Consider the following 19,186-nt stretch of genomic DNA (forward strand, 5'->3'; position numbering starts at 1 on the left):
ACGGTTTATTAAAATAATCAAATTGCAGCATTTACATTTATGTTAGACGACTTTTAATTAACTGGAGACTGGCTGTTCCCTCTAGGCTGCGCACGTGTGCACTGTTGGCACGTCTCTGCGCACAGAAAATCTGCGTTGCGCACAAAAAAAAATCTACCTGAATAGAAATTAAAATGAATACTTTAACAATCCTGTTTTGCAGTGTTAGTCAGTGACTGGCTGCTCCCGTATGGGATCAGAACGAGGCCACCTTATCCCACAGTCCAGCCAATGATGCGATTCACATTCGTATATACGCAGCTGATCAACGTGGTTGACCGGCTATGACAGCGTCCTTATGTGCCGACACCGGTGTTTTAGCAAAGCGGCTGATGTGGAGTGAAGCCACGTTAATGACAACGTGTACAACCATTGGAGATGTGAGCAGGACAGACGGAACAACTGACGGAAAAAGTGTGGACTTTATACCAGTTTTTAAATTGTGTTGATCGGCCACGTAAAACCAGAGTTATGATAAAATATCTGCAATGTTTGTTTTTCTTCCTGAATACTGTCGTTGTTTATATTTACTGCAGGAAGAAACGGTAAAAACGGCGTTTTATAAGGAAAACGCTCGAAAGCCTCAGATGTGAGAGATTTGAGACGTTTAGCACAAATCTTGTGTAGTTAGTGTGTAGTCAGTGTGTAGTTAGTGTGTAGTCAGTGTGTAGTGTAGTCAACAGTTTTGTTGTGTGTCAGAACAATGAGGCGACTGCTGAGTGTTACAGGTGTTGCAGCAGTGACACATCTGCTGCTGTCAGGCCTGCAGGTATCAGGCTGTTGTTCTCCTTCATCTCATAGTGGACACAAATTATTTTTTGGAGCGGCACAAATAATTTGTGTGGCATCAGATTTGATGCAGAACAGCTGATTGTTCTGTAAATAGTTTGAAATGTTTGTTTAAAAACACCTTGGCTGCATTTTTAGGTAAACAGCTGCAAAAAACTTTGTTTGCATAACTCAGTAACTTTTTTGAAGAAGTAACTATATCATTAACTGCCCAACATTGGTCATTATTTACTGTATGTTGCAGACAGAGTTACAGACTCATAATACAAGTCAGAGCAAAAAAACAGAAAGTCGTGTTTTCAAAATTGGAGTTCAAGTTATTTTTACTTCCAGTAGTGTTAACATGCTACAGGTCATCAACAAGATTTATTTAAATTTTCATTGTAAGTGGGCTAAAGCAGTTAATTAAAAGTAGTCCAACATAAATGTAAATGCTGTAATTTGATTATTTTAATAAACATGTAACTTGGATGGATTCGATGCTGGCGTGACCACAGTGCACACGTCTGCTGTCGCTCACAGTGGGATCGCTCAGGGAGTTTGTGTGTTCGCTCATACACATGAAACATTAGAGGGAACATTGCTGGCAGATGAATTTGGGTGGTGTCCGCAGTGATGCGGATCCTGTACTGAATTGTTGTGGTGAAGTGAGAGCTGGGCTCTCCCTTAGAGATCAAATCGAGCTTTTTTGTAATTTTTGTGCATACAGTTGTAGTGCAAGCAAAATGAAGAGACGTTTCTCCAGGCGCAACAAATATGATAACACACACACAGACAATATGCAAACCCTCCCTACACTCATCCATCCCAGACGTATCACTATTAAATCCTCACCTAAAGTTTACAGTTAAATAAGTAAATAAATGTGTGCGAATGATCAGTAAGTAAAAACTTTAAAGTAATCAGAATATCTTTATTTTCTTTGTAACAAGTACAACAAAATTAAGTGCAGTTTAAATAAAATTACAAAAGAATAAAATAAAAAAAGGAGGTATGTTAAAGCGAATTGTTAAATGTTTTTATGCTTACCATCTCTACATTGTTTCAAACTGTAGGATCAAAGACATTCCTTTGTCTCTGACCACCTCTCCAGACACTGGTTTTATTGTAGATACATGCTATCTGAAAGATCTGTTTGTTGCGTGGTAAGCTTCCTGCTTTTATAATCCTTTTGGTGAGCAGGAGGTCACACAAACACACCCCATCACACACACACACGCACGCACGCACGCACGCACGCACGCACGCACGCACGCACGCACGCACGCACGCACGCACGCACACACACACACACACACACACACACGTTCTTGCACATGCATAGACAGGTGACCACGAGCCATTCAAAACACTTTATCAGCATTGTTGTCAATGCGACGGGATGGTATCAGGATACAACTGGTTTCTTTGCTCACAGCACTATGCTGAGGTTTCCTGTCTCACAGAGGTGTTCCTGGACTCTCTCTGCAAAGGTGCGTTTCGCAGTCTCATCCCCTGCACTTAAAGCTGCATCTCGGGCTGTCAGCAGTGAGCGCACCTCACTGGTAATCCAGGGTTTCTCGTCGACACATGCAGTGATGGTCTCACAGTGGCATCCTCTGTGCATGTAGCAGTGTAGCTGCTCACTGCCTCCAGCAGGCTGCACCTCTCTGATCCTGTCTGGCCAGTCACACCTGAAGTCACCTTTACACCTGCTCTGCCAGGCTTCCCTTCAGCTGCACTGCCAGACTGTATTCCACCAGGCAGGCCTGAAGTCCCAGAGCATTTATCATCTACTCTGCCTGTGTTGCTGTGACGAGCCCACTGTGACGCACCAGAGCAGTTTTGTTAAACTAGCTTTAGACTTTTTCTCTGTTTGCAGTATTTGCTGGTTGAATACTGTCCCTTGACTTCCATTTTGCAGCTTTGGGTACATGTCATGCTCCTCTTTTGTGGACAGCTCTTTTCTTTAAATTACAAATTCTATTACCATACAAAGACAATTTTTCTACTATCTGCACTCATGATAACAATAATAATATTTATGAGGTTTTTTTTAAAAGAAACAATATAAAATCAAGATTCTTACCAATCCTTATGACATCTTTTAACCAGTGACCCTCTTCTTCTTGTTCCATTGCATCATTAGACTGTTTGAGAACTACTGGGCGAGTCCAGTCCCGACTGCTGCCCTCTGTAAGGTTTGGCCGAGGTCTGAGAAATAACAAAATATCACATTCATCAACAGAAAAAAACAATAACTAAGCTGCATTTTTCATTTTTATGTTGCTAATTCTCCAGAAAAGTTACAGCATTTTACTTACAGATATGTGAACAGCTGCACATTTCTTTTGTCTTAGTGTAGGTCTGCTATTTTTGGAATTTGAATAATTACTGAAGGAATACTCTTCTTTTTTTAAACAAAGCCCTTTATTCTTAAATCATCTTAAAGTGGAAAAGAAACATTACATGTATGAAGGCTACTTTACACCATGGAGCTCTGCTCTCAAAAACTGGCATAAATTAGTTTAAGTTAGCTCACAGAACAGAACCAGTAACTACGGCTGGGTATCGCCGCTGATTTCTAGAATCGATTCGATTCAATTCGATTTGAATCTGGGAAATTTTGCCTCACACAGTCAGAAATATTATAATTCAGATCAGTACATTTACATATTTTTGTATCTATAAAAAGGAAGCTGACACTTTCCAGACTTTATCACAGGTGTGAGCATCACAGCAGAGGCCTTTGTGTCAAAGCAGCTGAAGATAAAACACAGAAAAACATGAAGGTGATTTTCCTGTTCTGGGATTTTATAAAAATATTCTGCAGTACATCAAAAACGAAAGAAAACCATTAATCAACACATGAACATCACCTCTGACGCACATTACCAACTCCGGAAGACGATCAAAGCAGCCAAACGTGAGTACAGGGACAGGGTGGAACAACAGTTTGACAACCCTCGGAGTATGTGGCAGGGACTAAACACGATCGCAGACTTTAGAGGGAAAACCAGCACACCACAGACCACGGCCTCTCTGTGTGAGGATCTAAACGTATTCTACGCTAGATTCGACACAGCGAACACCATGAGACCGGACAGTGTGCGCACCGCGGATGACGTCAGTGCGCACACTGTGTCTGAGGAGGATGTGCGGAGGTGCTTCAGGAAGGTGAACGCACGCAAAGCTACAGGTCCGGACGGGATTCCCGGCCGCGTCCTCAGGTCATGCGCGGCTCAGCTGGCTGGAGTGTTCACGCACATCTTCAACCTTTCCCTCTCTCTGTCTGTAGTCCCAGCCTGCTTCAAAATGGCCACCATCGTCCCTGTACCCAAATCCTCCACCATCTCCTCATTGAACGACTGGCGACCTGTAGCCCTGACCCCCATCGTAAGCAAATGCTTCGAGAAGCTGGTCAGGGACTTCATCTGCTCTGCACTACCCGACTCACTGGACCCTCTACAGTTTGCATACCGCCACAACAGGTCCACTGATGATGCCATAGCCCTGACACTACACACTGCCCTGTCACACCTGGAGAAGAGAGACACGTATGTGAGGATGCTGTTTGTAGATTACAGCTCAGCATTCAATACCATCGTTCCCTCGAAGCTGGACAGGAAACTGCAGGATCTAGGACTGAGCAGCTCCCTCTGCAGCTGGATCCTTAGCTTCCTGTCTGACAGACGCCAGGTGGTCAGACTGGGCAGCATCACCTCATCCCCCATCACACTGAACACTGGTGCTCCACAGGGGTGTGTACTGAGCCCTCTCCTGTACTCACTCTACACCTACGACTGCACAGCCACTAACAGCTCCAACATCATTGTGAAGTTTGCGGACGACACTACAGTGGTGGGTCTTATCACCAACGGTGATGAGACGGCTTACAGGGAGGAGGTCAGCGCCCTGACCCACTGGTGTCAAGACAACCATCTCACCCTCAACGTCGCAAAGACAAAGGAGTTGATAGTGGACTTCCGGAGGTGCAGAGAAGTACACACCCCCATCACCATCAACGGCGCTGCTGTGGAGAGAGTGAGCAGCTTCCGGTTCCTTGGCGTACACCTGGCTGAGGATCTTACGTGGTCAGTACACACAAACAAAACAGTGAAGAAGGCGCAGCAGCGCCTCTTCTTTCTCAGGAGACTGAAAAGATTCGGCATGAGCCCCCGCATCCTCAGGACCTTCTATCGCTGTGCCATTGAGAGCATCCTCACTGGATGCATCACCACCTGGTATGGCAACAGCACCGCCTACAACTGCAAAGCTCTCCAGCGAGTAGTGCGGTGCTCTGAACGGATAATTGGAGGTGAGCTTCCCTCCCTCCAAGACATCTACAGGAAGCGCTGCCTGAGGAAAGCGGGGAGGATCATCAAGGACTCCAGTCACCCCAGCATAAACTGTTCAGACTGCTTCCATCAGGAAGGAGGTTCTGCAGCATCCGGTCCCGTACCAGCAGACTGAGAGACAGCTTTTTCCATCAGGCCATCAGACTGCTGAACACGTCATAGACACCTCAGCTTCACTACTGGAACTTTAACATTATGCACTCCACACTGTATATAAATGCCACTTGTTTTGCACATATTCAACTCTGTATATTTTATATATTTTATTATTATTATTATTATTTTATTTTTTTACTATTTAATTTGTAAAAATGTGTATATACACACACACACACACACACGTAGGAAAATATTTAGTATAGACATCCAGAAATGCATACACTATTATATATTGTACATATATTTATTAGTTTCAGGTTGGCCATTCTTGTATTTTGCTCGTTTGTGTTGTTGTGTTTGCACATCTCTGTTGCTTGTGGGGCTCGCACACAAGAATTTCACTCGCTTGTGCTGTGCCAGTGTGCCTGCACATGTGATGTGACAATAAAAGTGATTTGATTTGATTTGAAGTTACAGCGGTTTTATTACAGACACAGCGTTTTGCATTTTGTATGATTTTAAAAAGTTTACATTTGTTCAGCAGCCGGGGATAGACAGGAAACTGTTGTTGAAGTAGAGAGCGCGAGAGAGAGCGAGAGAGAGCGAGAGAGCGAGAGCGAGAGAGAGAGCGAGAGCGAGAGAGAGAGCGAGAGCGAGAGAGCGAGAGAGAGCGAGAGAGCGAGAGCGAGAGAGAGAGCGAGAGCGAGAGAGCGAGAGCGAGAGAAAGAGAGCGCGAGAGAGAGAGAGAGCGAGAGCGAGAGAGCGAGAGCGAGAGAAAGAGAGCGCGAGAGAGCGAGAGCGCGAGAGAGAGAGAGAGAGCGAGAGAGAGCGAGAGAGCGAGAGCGAGAGAGCGAGAGAAAGAGAGCGCAAGAGAGAGAGAGCGCGAGAGAGAGAGAGAGCGCGAGAGAGAGAGAGCGCGAGAGAGAGAGAGCGCGAGAGAGAGAGCGAGAGAGAGCGAGAGAGCGCGAGAGAGAGAGAGCGAGCGAGAGCGCGAGAGAGAGAGAGCGCGAGAGAGCGAGCGCGAGAGAGCGCGAGAGAGAGCGAGCGCGAGAGAGAGCGAGCGAGCGAGAGCGAGCGAGCGAGAGCGCGAGCGAGCGAGAGAGAGGAGAGAGCGAGAGAGAGAGCGCGCGAGAGAGAGAGAGCGAGAGAGAGCGTGAGAGAGAGAGCGAGCGAGAGAGAGGGAGAGAGGAGAGAGCGAGCGAGAGCGCGAGAGAGAGAGAGAGCGAGCGAGCGAGAGAGAGAGAGAGAGCGAGAGAGAGCGAGCGCGAGAGAGAGAGCGAGCGAGAGAGAGCGAGCGAGCGAGAGAGAGCGAGAGCGCGAGAGAGCGAGCGAGAGCGAGAGCGCGAGAGAGCGAGCGAGAGCGAGAGCGCGAGAGAGCGAGCGAGAGCGAGAGAGAGAGAGCGAGCGAGCGAGCGAGAGCGAGCGAGAGCGAGCGAGAGAGAGAGAGCGAGAGCGAGCGAGAGAGAGCGAGAGAGAGAGAGAGAGAGCGAGAGAGAGCGAGCGAGCGAGAGAGGAGCGAGCGAGAGAGAGAGCGAGAGAGAGAGCGAGAGAGAGCGAGAGAGAGAGCGAGCGAGAGAGAGCGCAAGAGAGAGAGCGAGAGCGAGAGAGAGAGAGCGAGAGAGGAGAGCGAGAGAGGAGAGCGAGAGAGGAGAGCGCGAGAGAGAGAGAGAGAGCGCGAGCGAGAGAGAGAGCGAGAGAGAGCGAGAGAGAGCGAGAGAGACTGCGAGAGAGAGAGAGCGAGAGAGAGAGAGAGAGCGCGAGCGAGAGAGAGAGCGAGAGAGGAGAGAGAGCGAGAGAGAGCGAGAGAGAGCGAGAGAGACTGCGAGAGAGAGAGCGAGAGAGACTGCGAGAGAGCGCGAGAGAGAGATCAAACCTGCAGCTTTAGAATCAGCGCAAAAAGGGCGTGAACACAAAGCTCGACCCGCCGACACATCAGAATCAGCGAGCTGTCGGCTTTCAGCCCCGACCGTGTCCGTGCCGTCGGGTGAGAAAGGCGACGCCTCACTGATCCAAACATTGCAGGTAACAGCTGGATTTTCCAGTTTCGGTGCAGCTAGCCAAACAACACTGAGCCAATGACCGCTAAAGACACAAACAGTGAAAGTAGACAGTATATCCTTGATTTCTTAACATAAAACTCATTAAACTTATTATTAGTTTGAGTGTCCTTAGGCTCCCGAGTTATTGGTTCTACTAGTGAGCTGACATAAACTAATGTAAGTCTACTGACTACAACAAACCAGATGACGACACATCACTGACACAAGACAGAGCTGAAGATGTGTGGTGTTTGTCTCTCCCCTCATCTAACCTGTGTAGTGTTGATATGTATTTGTAACTTTCTTCTACAAACACAGAGTGTATGAAGACGAGAAAACAACTGACTGCAAGCTTTGCTCAAGGGTACAACATGCTTTGTTATCAAGCTGGTGCCTACATGATGGTGGGAATCTCACTCCCAACCACATTTCACTCCCATAGACAAGACTGTACTCACACAACCTTTGATATTGAAAAGGTTTTAACCTTCCTTCAATGTTTCTCAGACAGTCGGTTTGGTTTCGATGCCAGATGACCCAGGAAAACAAGCTTCAGCGACAACCACTCCCCCAGCCGGCACAATACACTTCCAGAGCAACTTCATTGACATCAAGAGTCAACAGCAGGTGGCCAGATAGCGGCATTGCCCTCGACCTTAAAGGAGCAGCAGCATATACAAACTCTACTATGGATAGAGAGCTGTCCTCTAAATCAGAGGCTTCAAAATCACTGTGTGTGAATGGACTTTAAAAGATTGAGTTTGAGATGTGCAACACGTGGAGTTAAAATGGTTGTGGAAGAGAAAGCTGAAGAAAAACTGACAATGTACATGTCACAACCATGAAGCAATGCAGGATGTGGGAGTGGCGACAGCAGCAGAAGAGAACCTGGAGGACCAATGAAGGCAATGAAGGCTCAGGACTGTCCTGAAAAGCAGGAGACTGAGGCCAACTGACTTGGAGGCTGAGAGAGAGAATGGTCCTCGGCATAGCAACAAAAAGAAGATGATGAGACACAGACACACAGACACACACACACACACACACACACACACACACACACACATGCACTAACCTGCCTACTAACAGACACACACACATGCAGTGAAGACTAGCTTATGGTCATGAACATGGCCATGTCTCTCATCACTGTTAAAAATGAAAAGCTTAAATGCTGAGTTCAGCAACTGCTGACAGAGAGGTAACTCTCCAGGTTGCAGGACAATAGGTTGACTATTTAGTAGCCTCTGGTGCTACCGTCAATACACTTAGTGGGTAATAAAATTGTAAGCTGCTTTCTAATGATTGAACAATACTACATGAAGTCTTTTATATGGATCTTTGAAACATTCTGTTGTCATCTGTCCTTTCAGCTTGTTGGGTTAAGATTAGACATGTAACCTAGTTGACTGCCATCATGTCAGGGAGAGATTGCTTGATTTAACACGAGTGAACGAAATGTTGCAGATGGTTAAACCTGATCCGGTGCTGTATGCGTGTGAGTGGAGATTCCAACAGACTGCTGAGTTTCCTGTTTGTGATGAACTGGTGAAGCTTGCACAGCGACACACAGACACATCTGATCACATAGAAACAAACTCACTACATCTTACAGCACAAGGGTCCGAGGGAGCTGATGAGTGGGGTTTGATAAAAATGGTACAGAGATGCAGGAAACTGTGCAGCCAGGGTAATTCTACTCAACTCATTGTGTTTATATAGCACCAAATCACAACAACAGTCGCCTCAAGTTTCCATCCATCCTAATTCTGACTGGACAAAACTGTTTTCATAGAATACATGTTTCTCTTTCCAAAACTGAACAAAGCAATCGGGGCCATGGCTAAAATTAGTGCAACGATACAGATGTCACGGGGTGGAAAGGGACAAGTTATTTAAGTTTTGCATGTTTTGTTGTTTTACCTTTTTAATATTTTAATATGAAGTGTATTTACTTAGTTTTTATATTGCATGTATTGGTCATGTTTTGTGCAGTGTTTTATTTAGTTTGCATGTTTTAGTTGCCGGCAAATTGTCCTGGAGAGACTCCGCCTTTCCCCATTTTTACTAATTGGACACACCTGAGAGGAAAGGGAGTGTAATTTACAGAGTGCTGAGTGACACATAAGAGGGTTGGAGCTTGGCGTTCCACGGAGAACGGACAGTACCAGCGCACAGGGCACCAGCGCAGAGAGTGACAGTACCAGCGGGGAGAGCGGAGACAGCACCAGCGGAAGGCACGGGACGGCTGTGTGGCTTTGCAGTTTTTAAGAAGCGGCGGGCGGAGTTGAGAGCTCTGCCCACCCGGGGTAAGTCTTTGACTTATCCCCTTTTATTGAATAAAAACTGCCGGAAGAATAGTGACTGCCGCTCCTCCCTTTCTCTAGCATATCAAGACGCGAATGCGGAAAGGAAGGAGAGGACTCCGCTGGGTTTCCCTTTTACTTCGCTGGATTTCTTAACTCCCTGGGACTTTTATGCTGTGGTGGATTCCACTGGACTTTTAATGTTGTGTTTTATTGATTTTTATTGTGTTATCCCTTGGCCAAGGTTGTTTTAATTTATCTTACATTTTTAACTATTTAAATATAATAAATTATATTTTTAATCTTACAGTTTAAATTGTGTGTTTCCCTTGGCGGCTCCACTGCTCTGCCCGTTTTTAGGAAGGTCTCCTTCCTTTTAAAAACACAAAACATCTTGGAAATAAAATCAGCCTTTCCGCTCCGTTACACAGACACTGGGAAGAAACTGACATTCCAGGGGTAAAACATTGCAATGTGGTGTTTAGGACCCGTCTGACAGAAAATATTACTGCCAGTTGACACCAGCCTCTCCAGAACTGGGATATCCTGGAGTAATTGTGGGCAGCCAGTAAATCTGATGTGGGGGAAATGAAAGGTCGAGGTGACTCCTACGTCTGATTTCAGACCATGTGAGCATCAGTAAGCCTTTAAAGCAAGAAGCAGTGAATGCAGCTACGCATGCCACCTGAAGTTCCCAAGTGGCCCCCACACCATATTGGCACAAGTTTCACCAGAAAGCAACATTTTTTTTATTTTTCAGGATAAAGTGGATCCTGCAATTTAGTTTTGGTTTGCTTTGTTTTTCCAAGATCGCATCAGATGTAAGTCCTTCACTCTGAAAACCATTGCAGCGATCCGATTCATTCCAAAGTGACAAAGAAATGTTTTGCGTTTGACGTCATATTGCTGCCAGTAGATACCCAAGTATGCTGGGAGAGGCTCCAGTGTCAGCGGTGACACGTGGGAGGGAACCGACTGAACATGACAGACAACAGTGGACAAAAAGGGCCAACAGGAGCCAACAGGCCTTCCTGCAAACAGTAGCAGCAGCTGGGAAAAAATTCTCACTTAACATGTGCTTGTAGGCCATCCAGACTTAACCTTGTGGCTGCCACATTCTGTGTCACTGATCCTTCACAAACAACCCAATCCCATCCTTAATCCACAGGGTTTAATATTTTGTCAAACCAACCTTTGCAGCTTTAACAGCCTCGACTCCTCTGGTAAGGTTTTATTCTGGTAAGCTTCCTTACAAAGCACTGATGTTGGGTAAGCAGGCCAGCCTCACAGTCTCCACTCTAATTCATCCCAAAGGTGTTGTATCAGGTTCAGGTCAGGTCAGTGCAGACCAGTCAAGCTCTTCCACACCAAACTCACTCATCCATATCTTTATGGACTTTATGATGTAATGCTTAGATGCAGCTGCTCAGCCATGGAAACCCACTCCACACATTTTTCTCGAGCTAATCTAAACGCCACATGAAGTTTGGATGTCTGAAGCGGTAAATTCTGGCAAGTTGGCAAACCAAGAGCAAAATATGGCCAAGCACCCACTGCCCTGCTCTCTGATTACGAAGCCTACCACTTCGTGGTTGAGATGCAGTTGTTTCGGATCGCTTCCACTTTCATTTCATTTATTCATTTCATTTATTTGTTCATTTTCAGGCACAACAAATACCTATATTGGACATAAAATGCACAAAACAAAAAACAAAAATTGCCTGAAAAAGGAGTGGGACGAAGAAAACTTATTAAATCCCACCCCTATACTCACTCATCAACAAAAAAAACAAACTTCCCGCAGCTACGCCCATCATTGCATACAGACCCATCAACAGCCCCGGGCACATACAAGCATCTAAACGGCAGCTTGCAACCAACAATTAGAGCCTTCATAACTGAATACAGAATATATGAATTATAAATTGCATTACCACAGGTAACAGGCAGTAATAACTACAAGTAACAAACACACATACATATACATACATATATATCTACACACACATGTACATATATGTACATACATACGCACACTTTTTTTTTTTTTTTTGGAATCCATACCAGCAATGGTAAGAGAACAGACATTACAGAGCACACTAAAAGCATCATTGAGTATACTGTGACCAGACCAACTGTTTGTAGAGAAATTTAAATCTATGAATATTTTTGCATTGTTTCAATTGTAAACTCAGACTGTTCCAGATTCTCACACCACATACAGACACACAAAAACCTTTACGGGTTGTTCGAGTTCTGGGTAATTTGAATTCTCCAAAGCCTCTCACATTATAAACCTTTTCTCGAATTTCAAATCTAGTTTGTAAATTTGCCGGTAAAAGTTTAGTAAAAGCTTTATACAAAATTATGGATGTATTGTAATTAACCAGATCCTGGAATTTAAGTAACTTTGCCTGAAGAAAGAGTTTGTGAGTATGATCTAGATAACCAGCCTTGTGAATAATACGCAGTGCTCGTTTCTGTACTGTGACTAATGGATTAGTTGTATTTTTATATGTATTTCCCCACACTTCCACACAATATGTAAGATATGGAAGAACCAGGGTACAGTACAGAGTACGAAGTGCATCTTTATCAAGGAATTGCTTCACTTTGTTCAAAACTGCGAGGCTTCTGGAAATTTTGGTTTTTATGTGTCTGACGTGGGGTTTCCATGAAATTTTGTTATCAATTACGACTCCCAAAAATTTGTTTTCACTCACATTATCAATTGGTACACCTTCAATGATAATTGGTAATTCTATATTATATTTTAAATTACCAAAAAACATTGCTTTAGTTTTATTTATATTTAATGATAATTTATTTATGTCCATCCCTTTTTTTATTAATTTTAGCTCCCTGTTTACGGTCATTACAAGATCAGTATAATCATCGCTACTGAAAAATATGTTGGTGTCATCTGCGAACAGTATGAGTTTAAGTACTTGAGAAACATCAAAAATATCATTTATGTATACATTGAAAAGTTTTGGTCCCAACACTGACCCTTGGGGAACACCACATGTAATACCAAGTTTCTCTGAGTGGTAATGCCCTATGCTAACATATTGTTCCCGACCCGTTAGGTAACTTTTTAACCAGTTACCAGCTTTCCCTCGAATACCATATCTTTCCAATTTATCCAGTAAAATTGAGTGATTGATTGTGTCGAAGGCCTTTTTGAGGCCAACAAAAATACCAACTGCATATTTATTTTTATCCAGTGTATCAGTAATTTCTTCTACTGCCTCAATTATCGCCATTGAAGTGGTTCTTTGCGTTCTGAAACCATACTGACCAACATTAATTATTTGATGTTTTTCAAGGAATTTTTCTAATCTTGAATTAAAAAGTTTTTCTAGAATTTTTGAGAATTGAGGCAGTAGAGAAATAGGCCTATAATTGGTAAAACTGTGTTTGTCATTACTTTTATATAGTGGTATTACTTTTGCAATTTTCATTTTTTTTGGAAAACAACCGGACTGAAATGATAAATTACAGATATATGTTAAGGGACTAGCAATATTCAGAATAACCTGTTTAACTACAGACATATTTATGTCATGATAATCCATTGAAGACTTACTTTTACATTTTAATGTGATATTTATTACTTCTTGCTCATTTGTAGCTGAGAGGAACAGTGAAAAGGGATTTGATTTTATATTACTGATATTTTCATTTTTATGACACGGGATGTCCGCTGCTAGTTCAGGGCCAACATTTATGAAGAATTTGTTGTAATACCACTAACAGCTAACTGTAGAACATTTAGTAGCAAGGAAATTTCCTGACTGGACTTGTTGCACAGGTAGCGTCTTATTATGGTAGCACACTAGAATTCACTGAGCTCCTGTGAGTGATCTATTCTTTCACGAATGTTTGTAGAAGCAGTCTGCGTGCCCCGGTGCTTGATTTAATACACCTGTCACCATGGAAGCAACTGAAACACCTGGATTCACTACACCTCTCAGGGTGTACTTTTGTGTGTTGTATGTAAAAATCTACACCATTAGAAGTGCATGGTGTGATTGGACCCTTCTTTCTTAACAAAGCCTACTACTTTGATAGACTGGGGGGGGAAATGAGATCCCAGAAATGTCTTTATTAAAAACACCAAGTTCTACCAAACACAGCAGACTTCCACAAACAAACACTGGTATGATGGAATCCACTGTGTGTTCCAAGTTGTCATCACACAGAAGATAAACTGGAATAATAAGGACATCATGTTCAAGAGTCGGTCCTTGTTCTGCAAAGTGTGGTTTGAGAGAATATATGGTCTGCTTTAATAGTTGCTAGTGATTATTAGATTATGAACAACTCTCCTAAACACACTTTTAATCCTTCAAAATCATATTTCACTGACGCACTACACAAATAATTTGCATTTCTAACAAAAATATAACAGCAAATCAACATCTAGGCCTACAGTGTCAATCCAAAGGATGTCAAGAAATCTAAGAATAATTTTTTTTAAAGAAACTGTTTCACCAACAAACTATTTCCTGAAAGGCAAAACAGGAATATCATCTTACACCAAATTTATAAAAATTGAGCTGACACGGTTTGAACAATATATCTAAAATGTCCTTCTGAAGCCATCCATCCATCCATCTTCATCCGCTTTATCCGGGGCCGGGTCGCGGGGGCAGCAGCCTAAGCAAAGAGGCCCAGACCTCCCTCTCCCCAGCCACCTCCTCCAGCTTATACGGGGGAATACCAAGGCGTTCCCAGGCCAGCCGAGAGATATAATCTCTCCAGCGTGTCCTGGGTCTGCCCCGGGGCCTCCTCCCGGTGGGACATGCCTGGAACACCTCATCCAGGAGGCGCCCAGGGGACATCCTTGTCAGATGCCCGAACCACCTCAGCTGGCTCCTTTCGATGTGGAGCAGCAGCGGCTCTACTCTGAGCCCCTCCCGGATGGCCGAACTTCTCACCCTATCTCTAAGGGAGAGGCCAGCCACCCTTCGGAGGAAGCTCATTTCTGCCGCTTGTATCCGCGATCTCGTTCTTTCGGTCACTACCCACAGCTCGTGGCCATAGGTGAGGGTAGGGACGTAGATCGACCGGTAAATTGAGAGCTTCGCTTTTACACTCAGCTCCCTCTTCACCACGACGGACCGGTGCAGCGTCCGCATTACTGCAGCTGCAGCCCCAATCCGTCTGTCGATCTCCGGCTCCCTTCTCCCATCACTCGCGAACAAGACCCCGAGATACTTGAACTCCTCCACTTGGGGCAGGAACTCATCCCCGACCCGGAGTGGGCACTCCACCCTTTTCCGGCTGAGAACCATGGCCTCAGATTTGGAGGTGCTGATCCTCATTCCCGCTGCTTCACACTCGGCTGCGAACCGTTCCAGTGTGAGCTGGAGGCCCTCACCCGATGAAGCCAACAGAACCACATCATCTGCAAAAATCAGAGATGAGATTCTGAGGCCACCAAAGCGAAAGCCCTCCGCCACTTGGCTGCGCCTAGAAATCCTGTCCATAAAAATTATGAACAGAACCGGAGACAAAGGGCAGCCCTGGCGGAGCCCATCACCCACCGGGAACGAGTCCGACTTATTGCCGGCAATGCGAACCAAGCTCTTGCAACGGTTGTATAGGGATAGAATGGCCCGTAGCAATGGGCCAGACACCCCATACTGCCGCAACACCTCCCACAGGACACCCCGAGGGACACGGTCGAATGCCTTCTCCAAGTCCACAAAACACATGTAGACTGGTTGGGCAAACTCCCATGCACCCTCAAGTATCCTGGAGAGGATAAAGAGCTGGTCCAGTGTTCCGCAAAAACCGCATTGTTCCTCCTGTATCCGAGGTTCGACTAGCGGACGAACTCTCCTTTCCAGCACCCTGGCATAGACTTTCCCAGGGAGGCTGAGGAGTGTGATCCCCCTGTAGTTGGAACACACCCTCCGGTCCCCCTTCTTAAAGATGGGGACCACCACCCCGGTCTGCCAGTCCACAGGTACTGCCCCTGATCTCCACGCAACATTGCAGAGGCGTGTCAACCAGGACAGCCCTTCTGAAGCAAAAAAGAAAAACACAGCTCATTCTGTGCATTTCAGTTGGAACTGCAGACCATATACTCTCCCTTTGTTATGTAATACAGACATTCTGGTTTGATGATGATGATGAATGGATTAAAACAAAAGACAGACAAAGTTTTCAGTGGGAGAAAAGTTTCCTCACTTATCCAGGTGACTCGTTCAGTCTGTGTGCTGAACTGTAATGACTACGGAGCAATTAAAAAGGAGGGGCGGGTTAGTGCGCAGTGCAGCCAGCACAGCCACGTGAATGGCCCTACACGCTACAACCTACGCAACCCACGACCCCCCCTCACTCACACTTTACATGTTGAGTGATGTGTTGTATGAGACAGTGGGGATAGGGAGGGTCAGGAGGTAGAAGACTATCCCTGGAAGGAGAAAGCCAGCAAACAACCGGCTCAGCAGTCACCCCCATTCCACATAACCCAACAAAGTGAATTCAGGGCCCACAGTGACAATGCCCCGGAGCACCACCGAGTCCACGCAGCAAGTTGAGCAGTAATATGCAGATGGGTCGGAGTTTGAGTTTAATGTTTGATTATTTAATGTTTATTTAATTAATTTAATGTTTTGTGTTCTTCCACACAACTTATGAATCTGTCGCTGCACACCGATTTCTAAGGTAAAGATGAAGTTGCTCTACTAGGTTTGTAACATTTTCTGCACTCTACACAATGATAATGAACACATTAATAAAACAAACGATCTGAAGAGGTTGAAATAGTATATGGATGGTCTTAACCTGTATGACACCCTTCCCAAGCAAACCAGCAGCTTTTAATAGTTGACTGAGAAAATGTTTTTGCATACCGATGTATTATGTCAAGATCTCCATCGAAATCCAAGAGCGACTCTACTTTTCTGTCCTCTCCATCAGGTTCTTCAGTGGCTTGTTTGACTGTTTGGCTGGTTTCACTTTCATGTTTTAAGTCACTCCCTGGCTCGTCACATCTTTCTGCCAGGATCACAAACCTAGACATGAAGACTGAAAAGTACACAAGTATACATACTGAAAAAACACATATTCAGTACAAGTTTAACAATCAGATGATTTGCATTTTGACATGTTTTGAATTTGAATTTTCAAATGACAATTTTGACATTTTATTTCGCTCAGGTCTTCATCTTAGCAGCTTCGATCAATTACCAAGTACAAAAATGTCACAAACAAGTGAGTAATGCTTTACCTTTTTGTCATTTAAAACATGTACATACTATAATTATATTAAAAACACTGATTTGGTCATTGTCACGTTGTGGACAACGGATTCTGTACACAGCAGCAAAAATAAAGCACAATGAACAGTGAACTGCCACTGAGGACTGGCAGTTTGACTAAAATCACTCCAAACACTTTCATAATAGTTGTCATGTTTTCTTTTTGTGATTGTTTTTCACTAATTATAAAAAATCAGAATGAGCTGAAACTTCTGGGAGAACAAAAACAAAGTTTAACAGGAAACGTATTCTTAGTCACAACAACCTACAGCTTCATTATTATGACGCTGTGACAGTGACATCATTATACACACCAGGTTGACCAACGTTGTTGAGGTGTGTCATAAGGTGGCGTCCACCGGGACGGAGCATGTGAACATCTGACAGCACAGTCTCATGATGGAAACTGATTTCCTGCATGGATGATCAAATCTAATGCTGGAACTGAAGATCAGTCACCTGCTCACCTGAAAGAAGCGCGAGTTTAGAGACAAAGCAGGGTTAACAGGCTCTGGTTAACTCGGACAGGGAAACTGAGCCGAGCCAGTGTTGCCAACTTAGCGACTTTTTTTTCCAAAAAGCGACTAGCGACAAATCTGGCGACTTTTTCTGGTGTTCTTGGAGACTTATTTATGACGACTTTTTGATGTGAAAGGGCGTGTTGCTCTTACTCTCAACAAGCAGCGGGTGCTGCCGTGGGCACCTCACCCGTGCTAAAGCGCTCACGGGCGGAGGATAGTCCTCCCCCCGCTGCAGGAGATGTTCACATCTGTGAGTCCGAACTGTAAATGATGTCACTTTTGCCGGTCCAAACCCGGATAGAGGATCAGGGTTGGAATTGTGGCATTAAAAAACAATAATTGCTAAAAGAAATTTAATTTGTAGTTCTAAATAAATTCTAACTGCATTTAGGACGTTTTTTACTCACTTTGTCTCTTCCACGATGTTATTTCTCTCTCCAACAGCGTAGGTTACGAATACATTAGCATGACCAATTATACAAATTAGGTGATGACGTCATTTAGCGACTTTTTGGACAGCCAATAGCGATTTTCCTTACGGAGGAGTTGGCAACACTGAGCCGAGCCCCACAGCAGCCGTTCAAACCTAATCAAATGTAGCTGGCATGCTCACGGCAGCCGAGGGTGGACACTACTGACAGGCAGCTTTCTCACAGAGTGAACAGAACCAGAGAGACTGAGGTTCAAACTTAATGCTTTGCATTGACAGCAGCGGCACATGACTGCTGAGGTGGAGGGGACCAGGCCACGCTGCCCACGGTCACACTGGGAAAGATGGAGATCACGTAAAGAAACGTGATGAAGAGGCCTGCCGATGACTACAAACGGGCATAACATTAGGACGTCACGTACAGCAGCTGTTGAGAGGCGAGCTCAACCCGAGAACTGGATCCCTGCTGTCTGGACACGGCACATCTAAAATACATTTACTTTATTTATTTTTTAAAAAATGGGGAGGGGTGACGTTAACTCACCAGCAGCGACGCTGTGCTAAACGGCCACGACAGTTGACCCGGATGGAAACCCTCCCCCGCGCCTGCAGCGCCATCTGCTGTTTCTATACTGTCGTTTCTGTTTGTGCGTGTAAAATAATTGTTGCAAGAACAAATGTTGCATTTTGAGGGGGAAATTATTTTGAGCAAACAAAACTCATTACTGCGTCCAAGAAATGCCTTTCAGTGTTTGCTATGATTCACACACACACACAGAGTCCCTGTCACTCAGTCGTTGGCGTTTGTTCTTGCTCAGATCTCTGCAGACTAGGGTTGCCAACCGTCCCTTAAAATACGGAATCGTCCCGTATTTCGAAACAAAAGTACACGTCCCGTATTGAGCTAATAAGGGACGCACTTTGTCCCGTAATACAGTGAGAATCAAAAGTAGTCTATAAATGTTAATGGAATTAACGCTTTGTTTGAAAACATAATTCCCAGCCCCTCTCCTGCTTTGTGACCAATGAGCTGACAGCACACTTATGACAATTCGAGTATGACAATTCAGATTACCGCTCATCTCATTGGTCGAGGAAAGGTCGCTTGCGGAGAAAATACCGGAAGACAACAGATGACCACAACAAGAAGCATGGCCAACAGGGAAACAAACGCAGACACTGCGGTGCACGTCTCGGATGACAGTACACCTAAAGCTGGGCAGACACTGTGCGATTTTTTCAGTCGCGTTATTCAGCTCCTGCTCAAACTGCACGATTGACTCGCAGGGGTTAGAAGTTCGTATGTCACGATGTACTCTCACACTATACCGCCCGATGCTCTGATGCGA

At 44.8% G+C, this 19,186-nt stretch overlaps 1 protein-coding gene across 6 annotated transcripts in view; it reads right to left on the reverse strand.

Moving 5' to 3' along the window:
- Positions 1-18,495, reverse strand: part of mettl22 (methyltransferase 22, Kin17 lysine) — a 28,316-nt gene extending 9,821 nt beyond the window's left edge. The window contains exons 1-4 of one of the 6 annotated variants that reach the window (XM_076881573.1): positions 18,382-18,495; positions 17,201-17,353; positions 16,479-16,653; positions 2,897-3,021 (exon numbers count right to left, since the gene is read on the reverse strand). In XM_076881573.1, the coding sequence (XP_076737688.1) occupies positions 2,897-3,021; positions 16,479-16,653; positions 17,201-17,306 (406 nt within the window). In that variant the 5' untranslated portion in view covers positions 17,307-17,353; positions 18,382-18,495. Of the gene's footprint in view, positions 1-2,896; positions 3,022-16,478; positions 16,654-17,200; positions 17,354-17,557; positions 17,762-17,814; positions 17,930-18,259; positions 18,359-18,381 lie in introns of those variants that run through there. The other 5 variants (XM_076881569.1, XM_076881572.1, XM_076881570.1 and 2 more) reach the window with 5 other exon arrangements.
- Between the last annotated feature and the right edge of the window lie 691 nt (positions 18,496-19,186).

Source organism: Maylandia zebra, unplaced genomic scaffold (genome assembly GCF_041146795.1).
Source record: "Maylandia zebra isolate NMK-2024a unplaced genomic scaffold, Mzebra_GT3a scaffold22, whole genome shotgun sequence".
Lineage (NCBI taxonomy): Eukaryota > Metazoa > Chordata > Actinopteri > Cichliformes > Cichlidae > Maylandia > Maylandia zebra.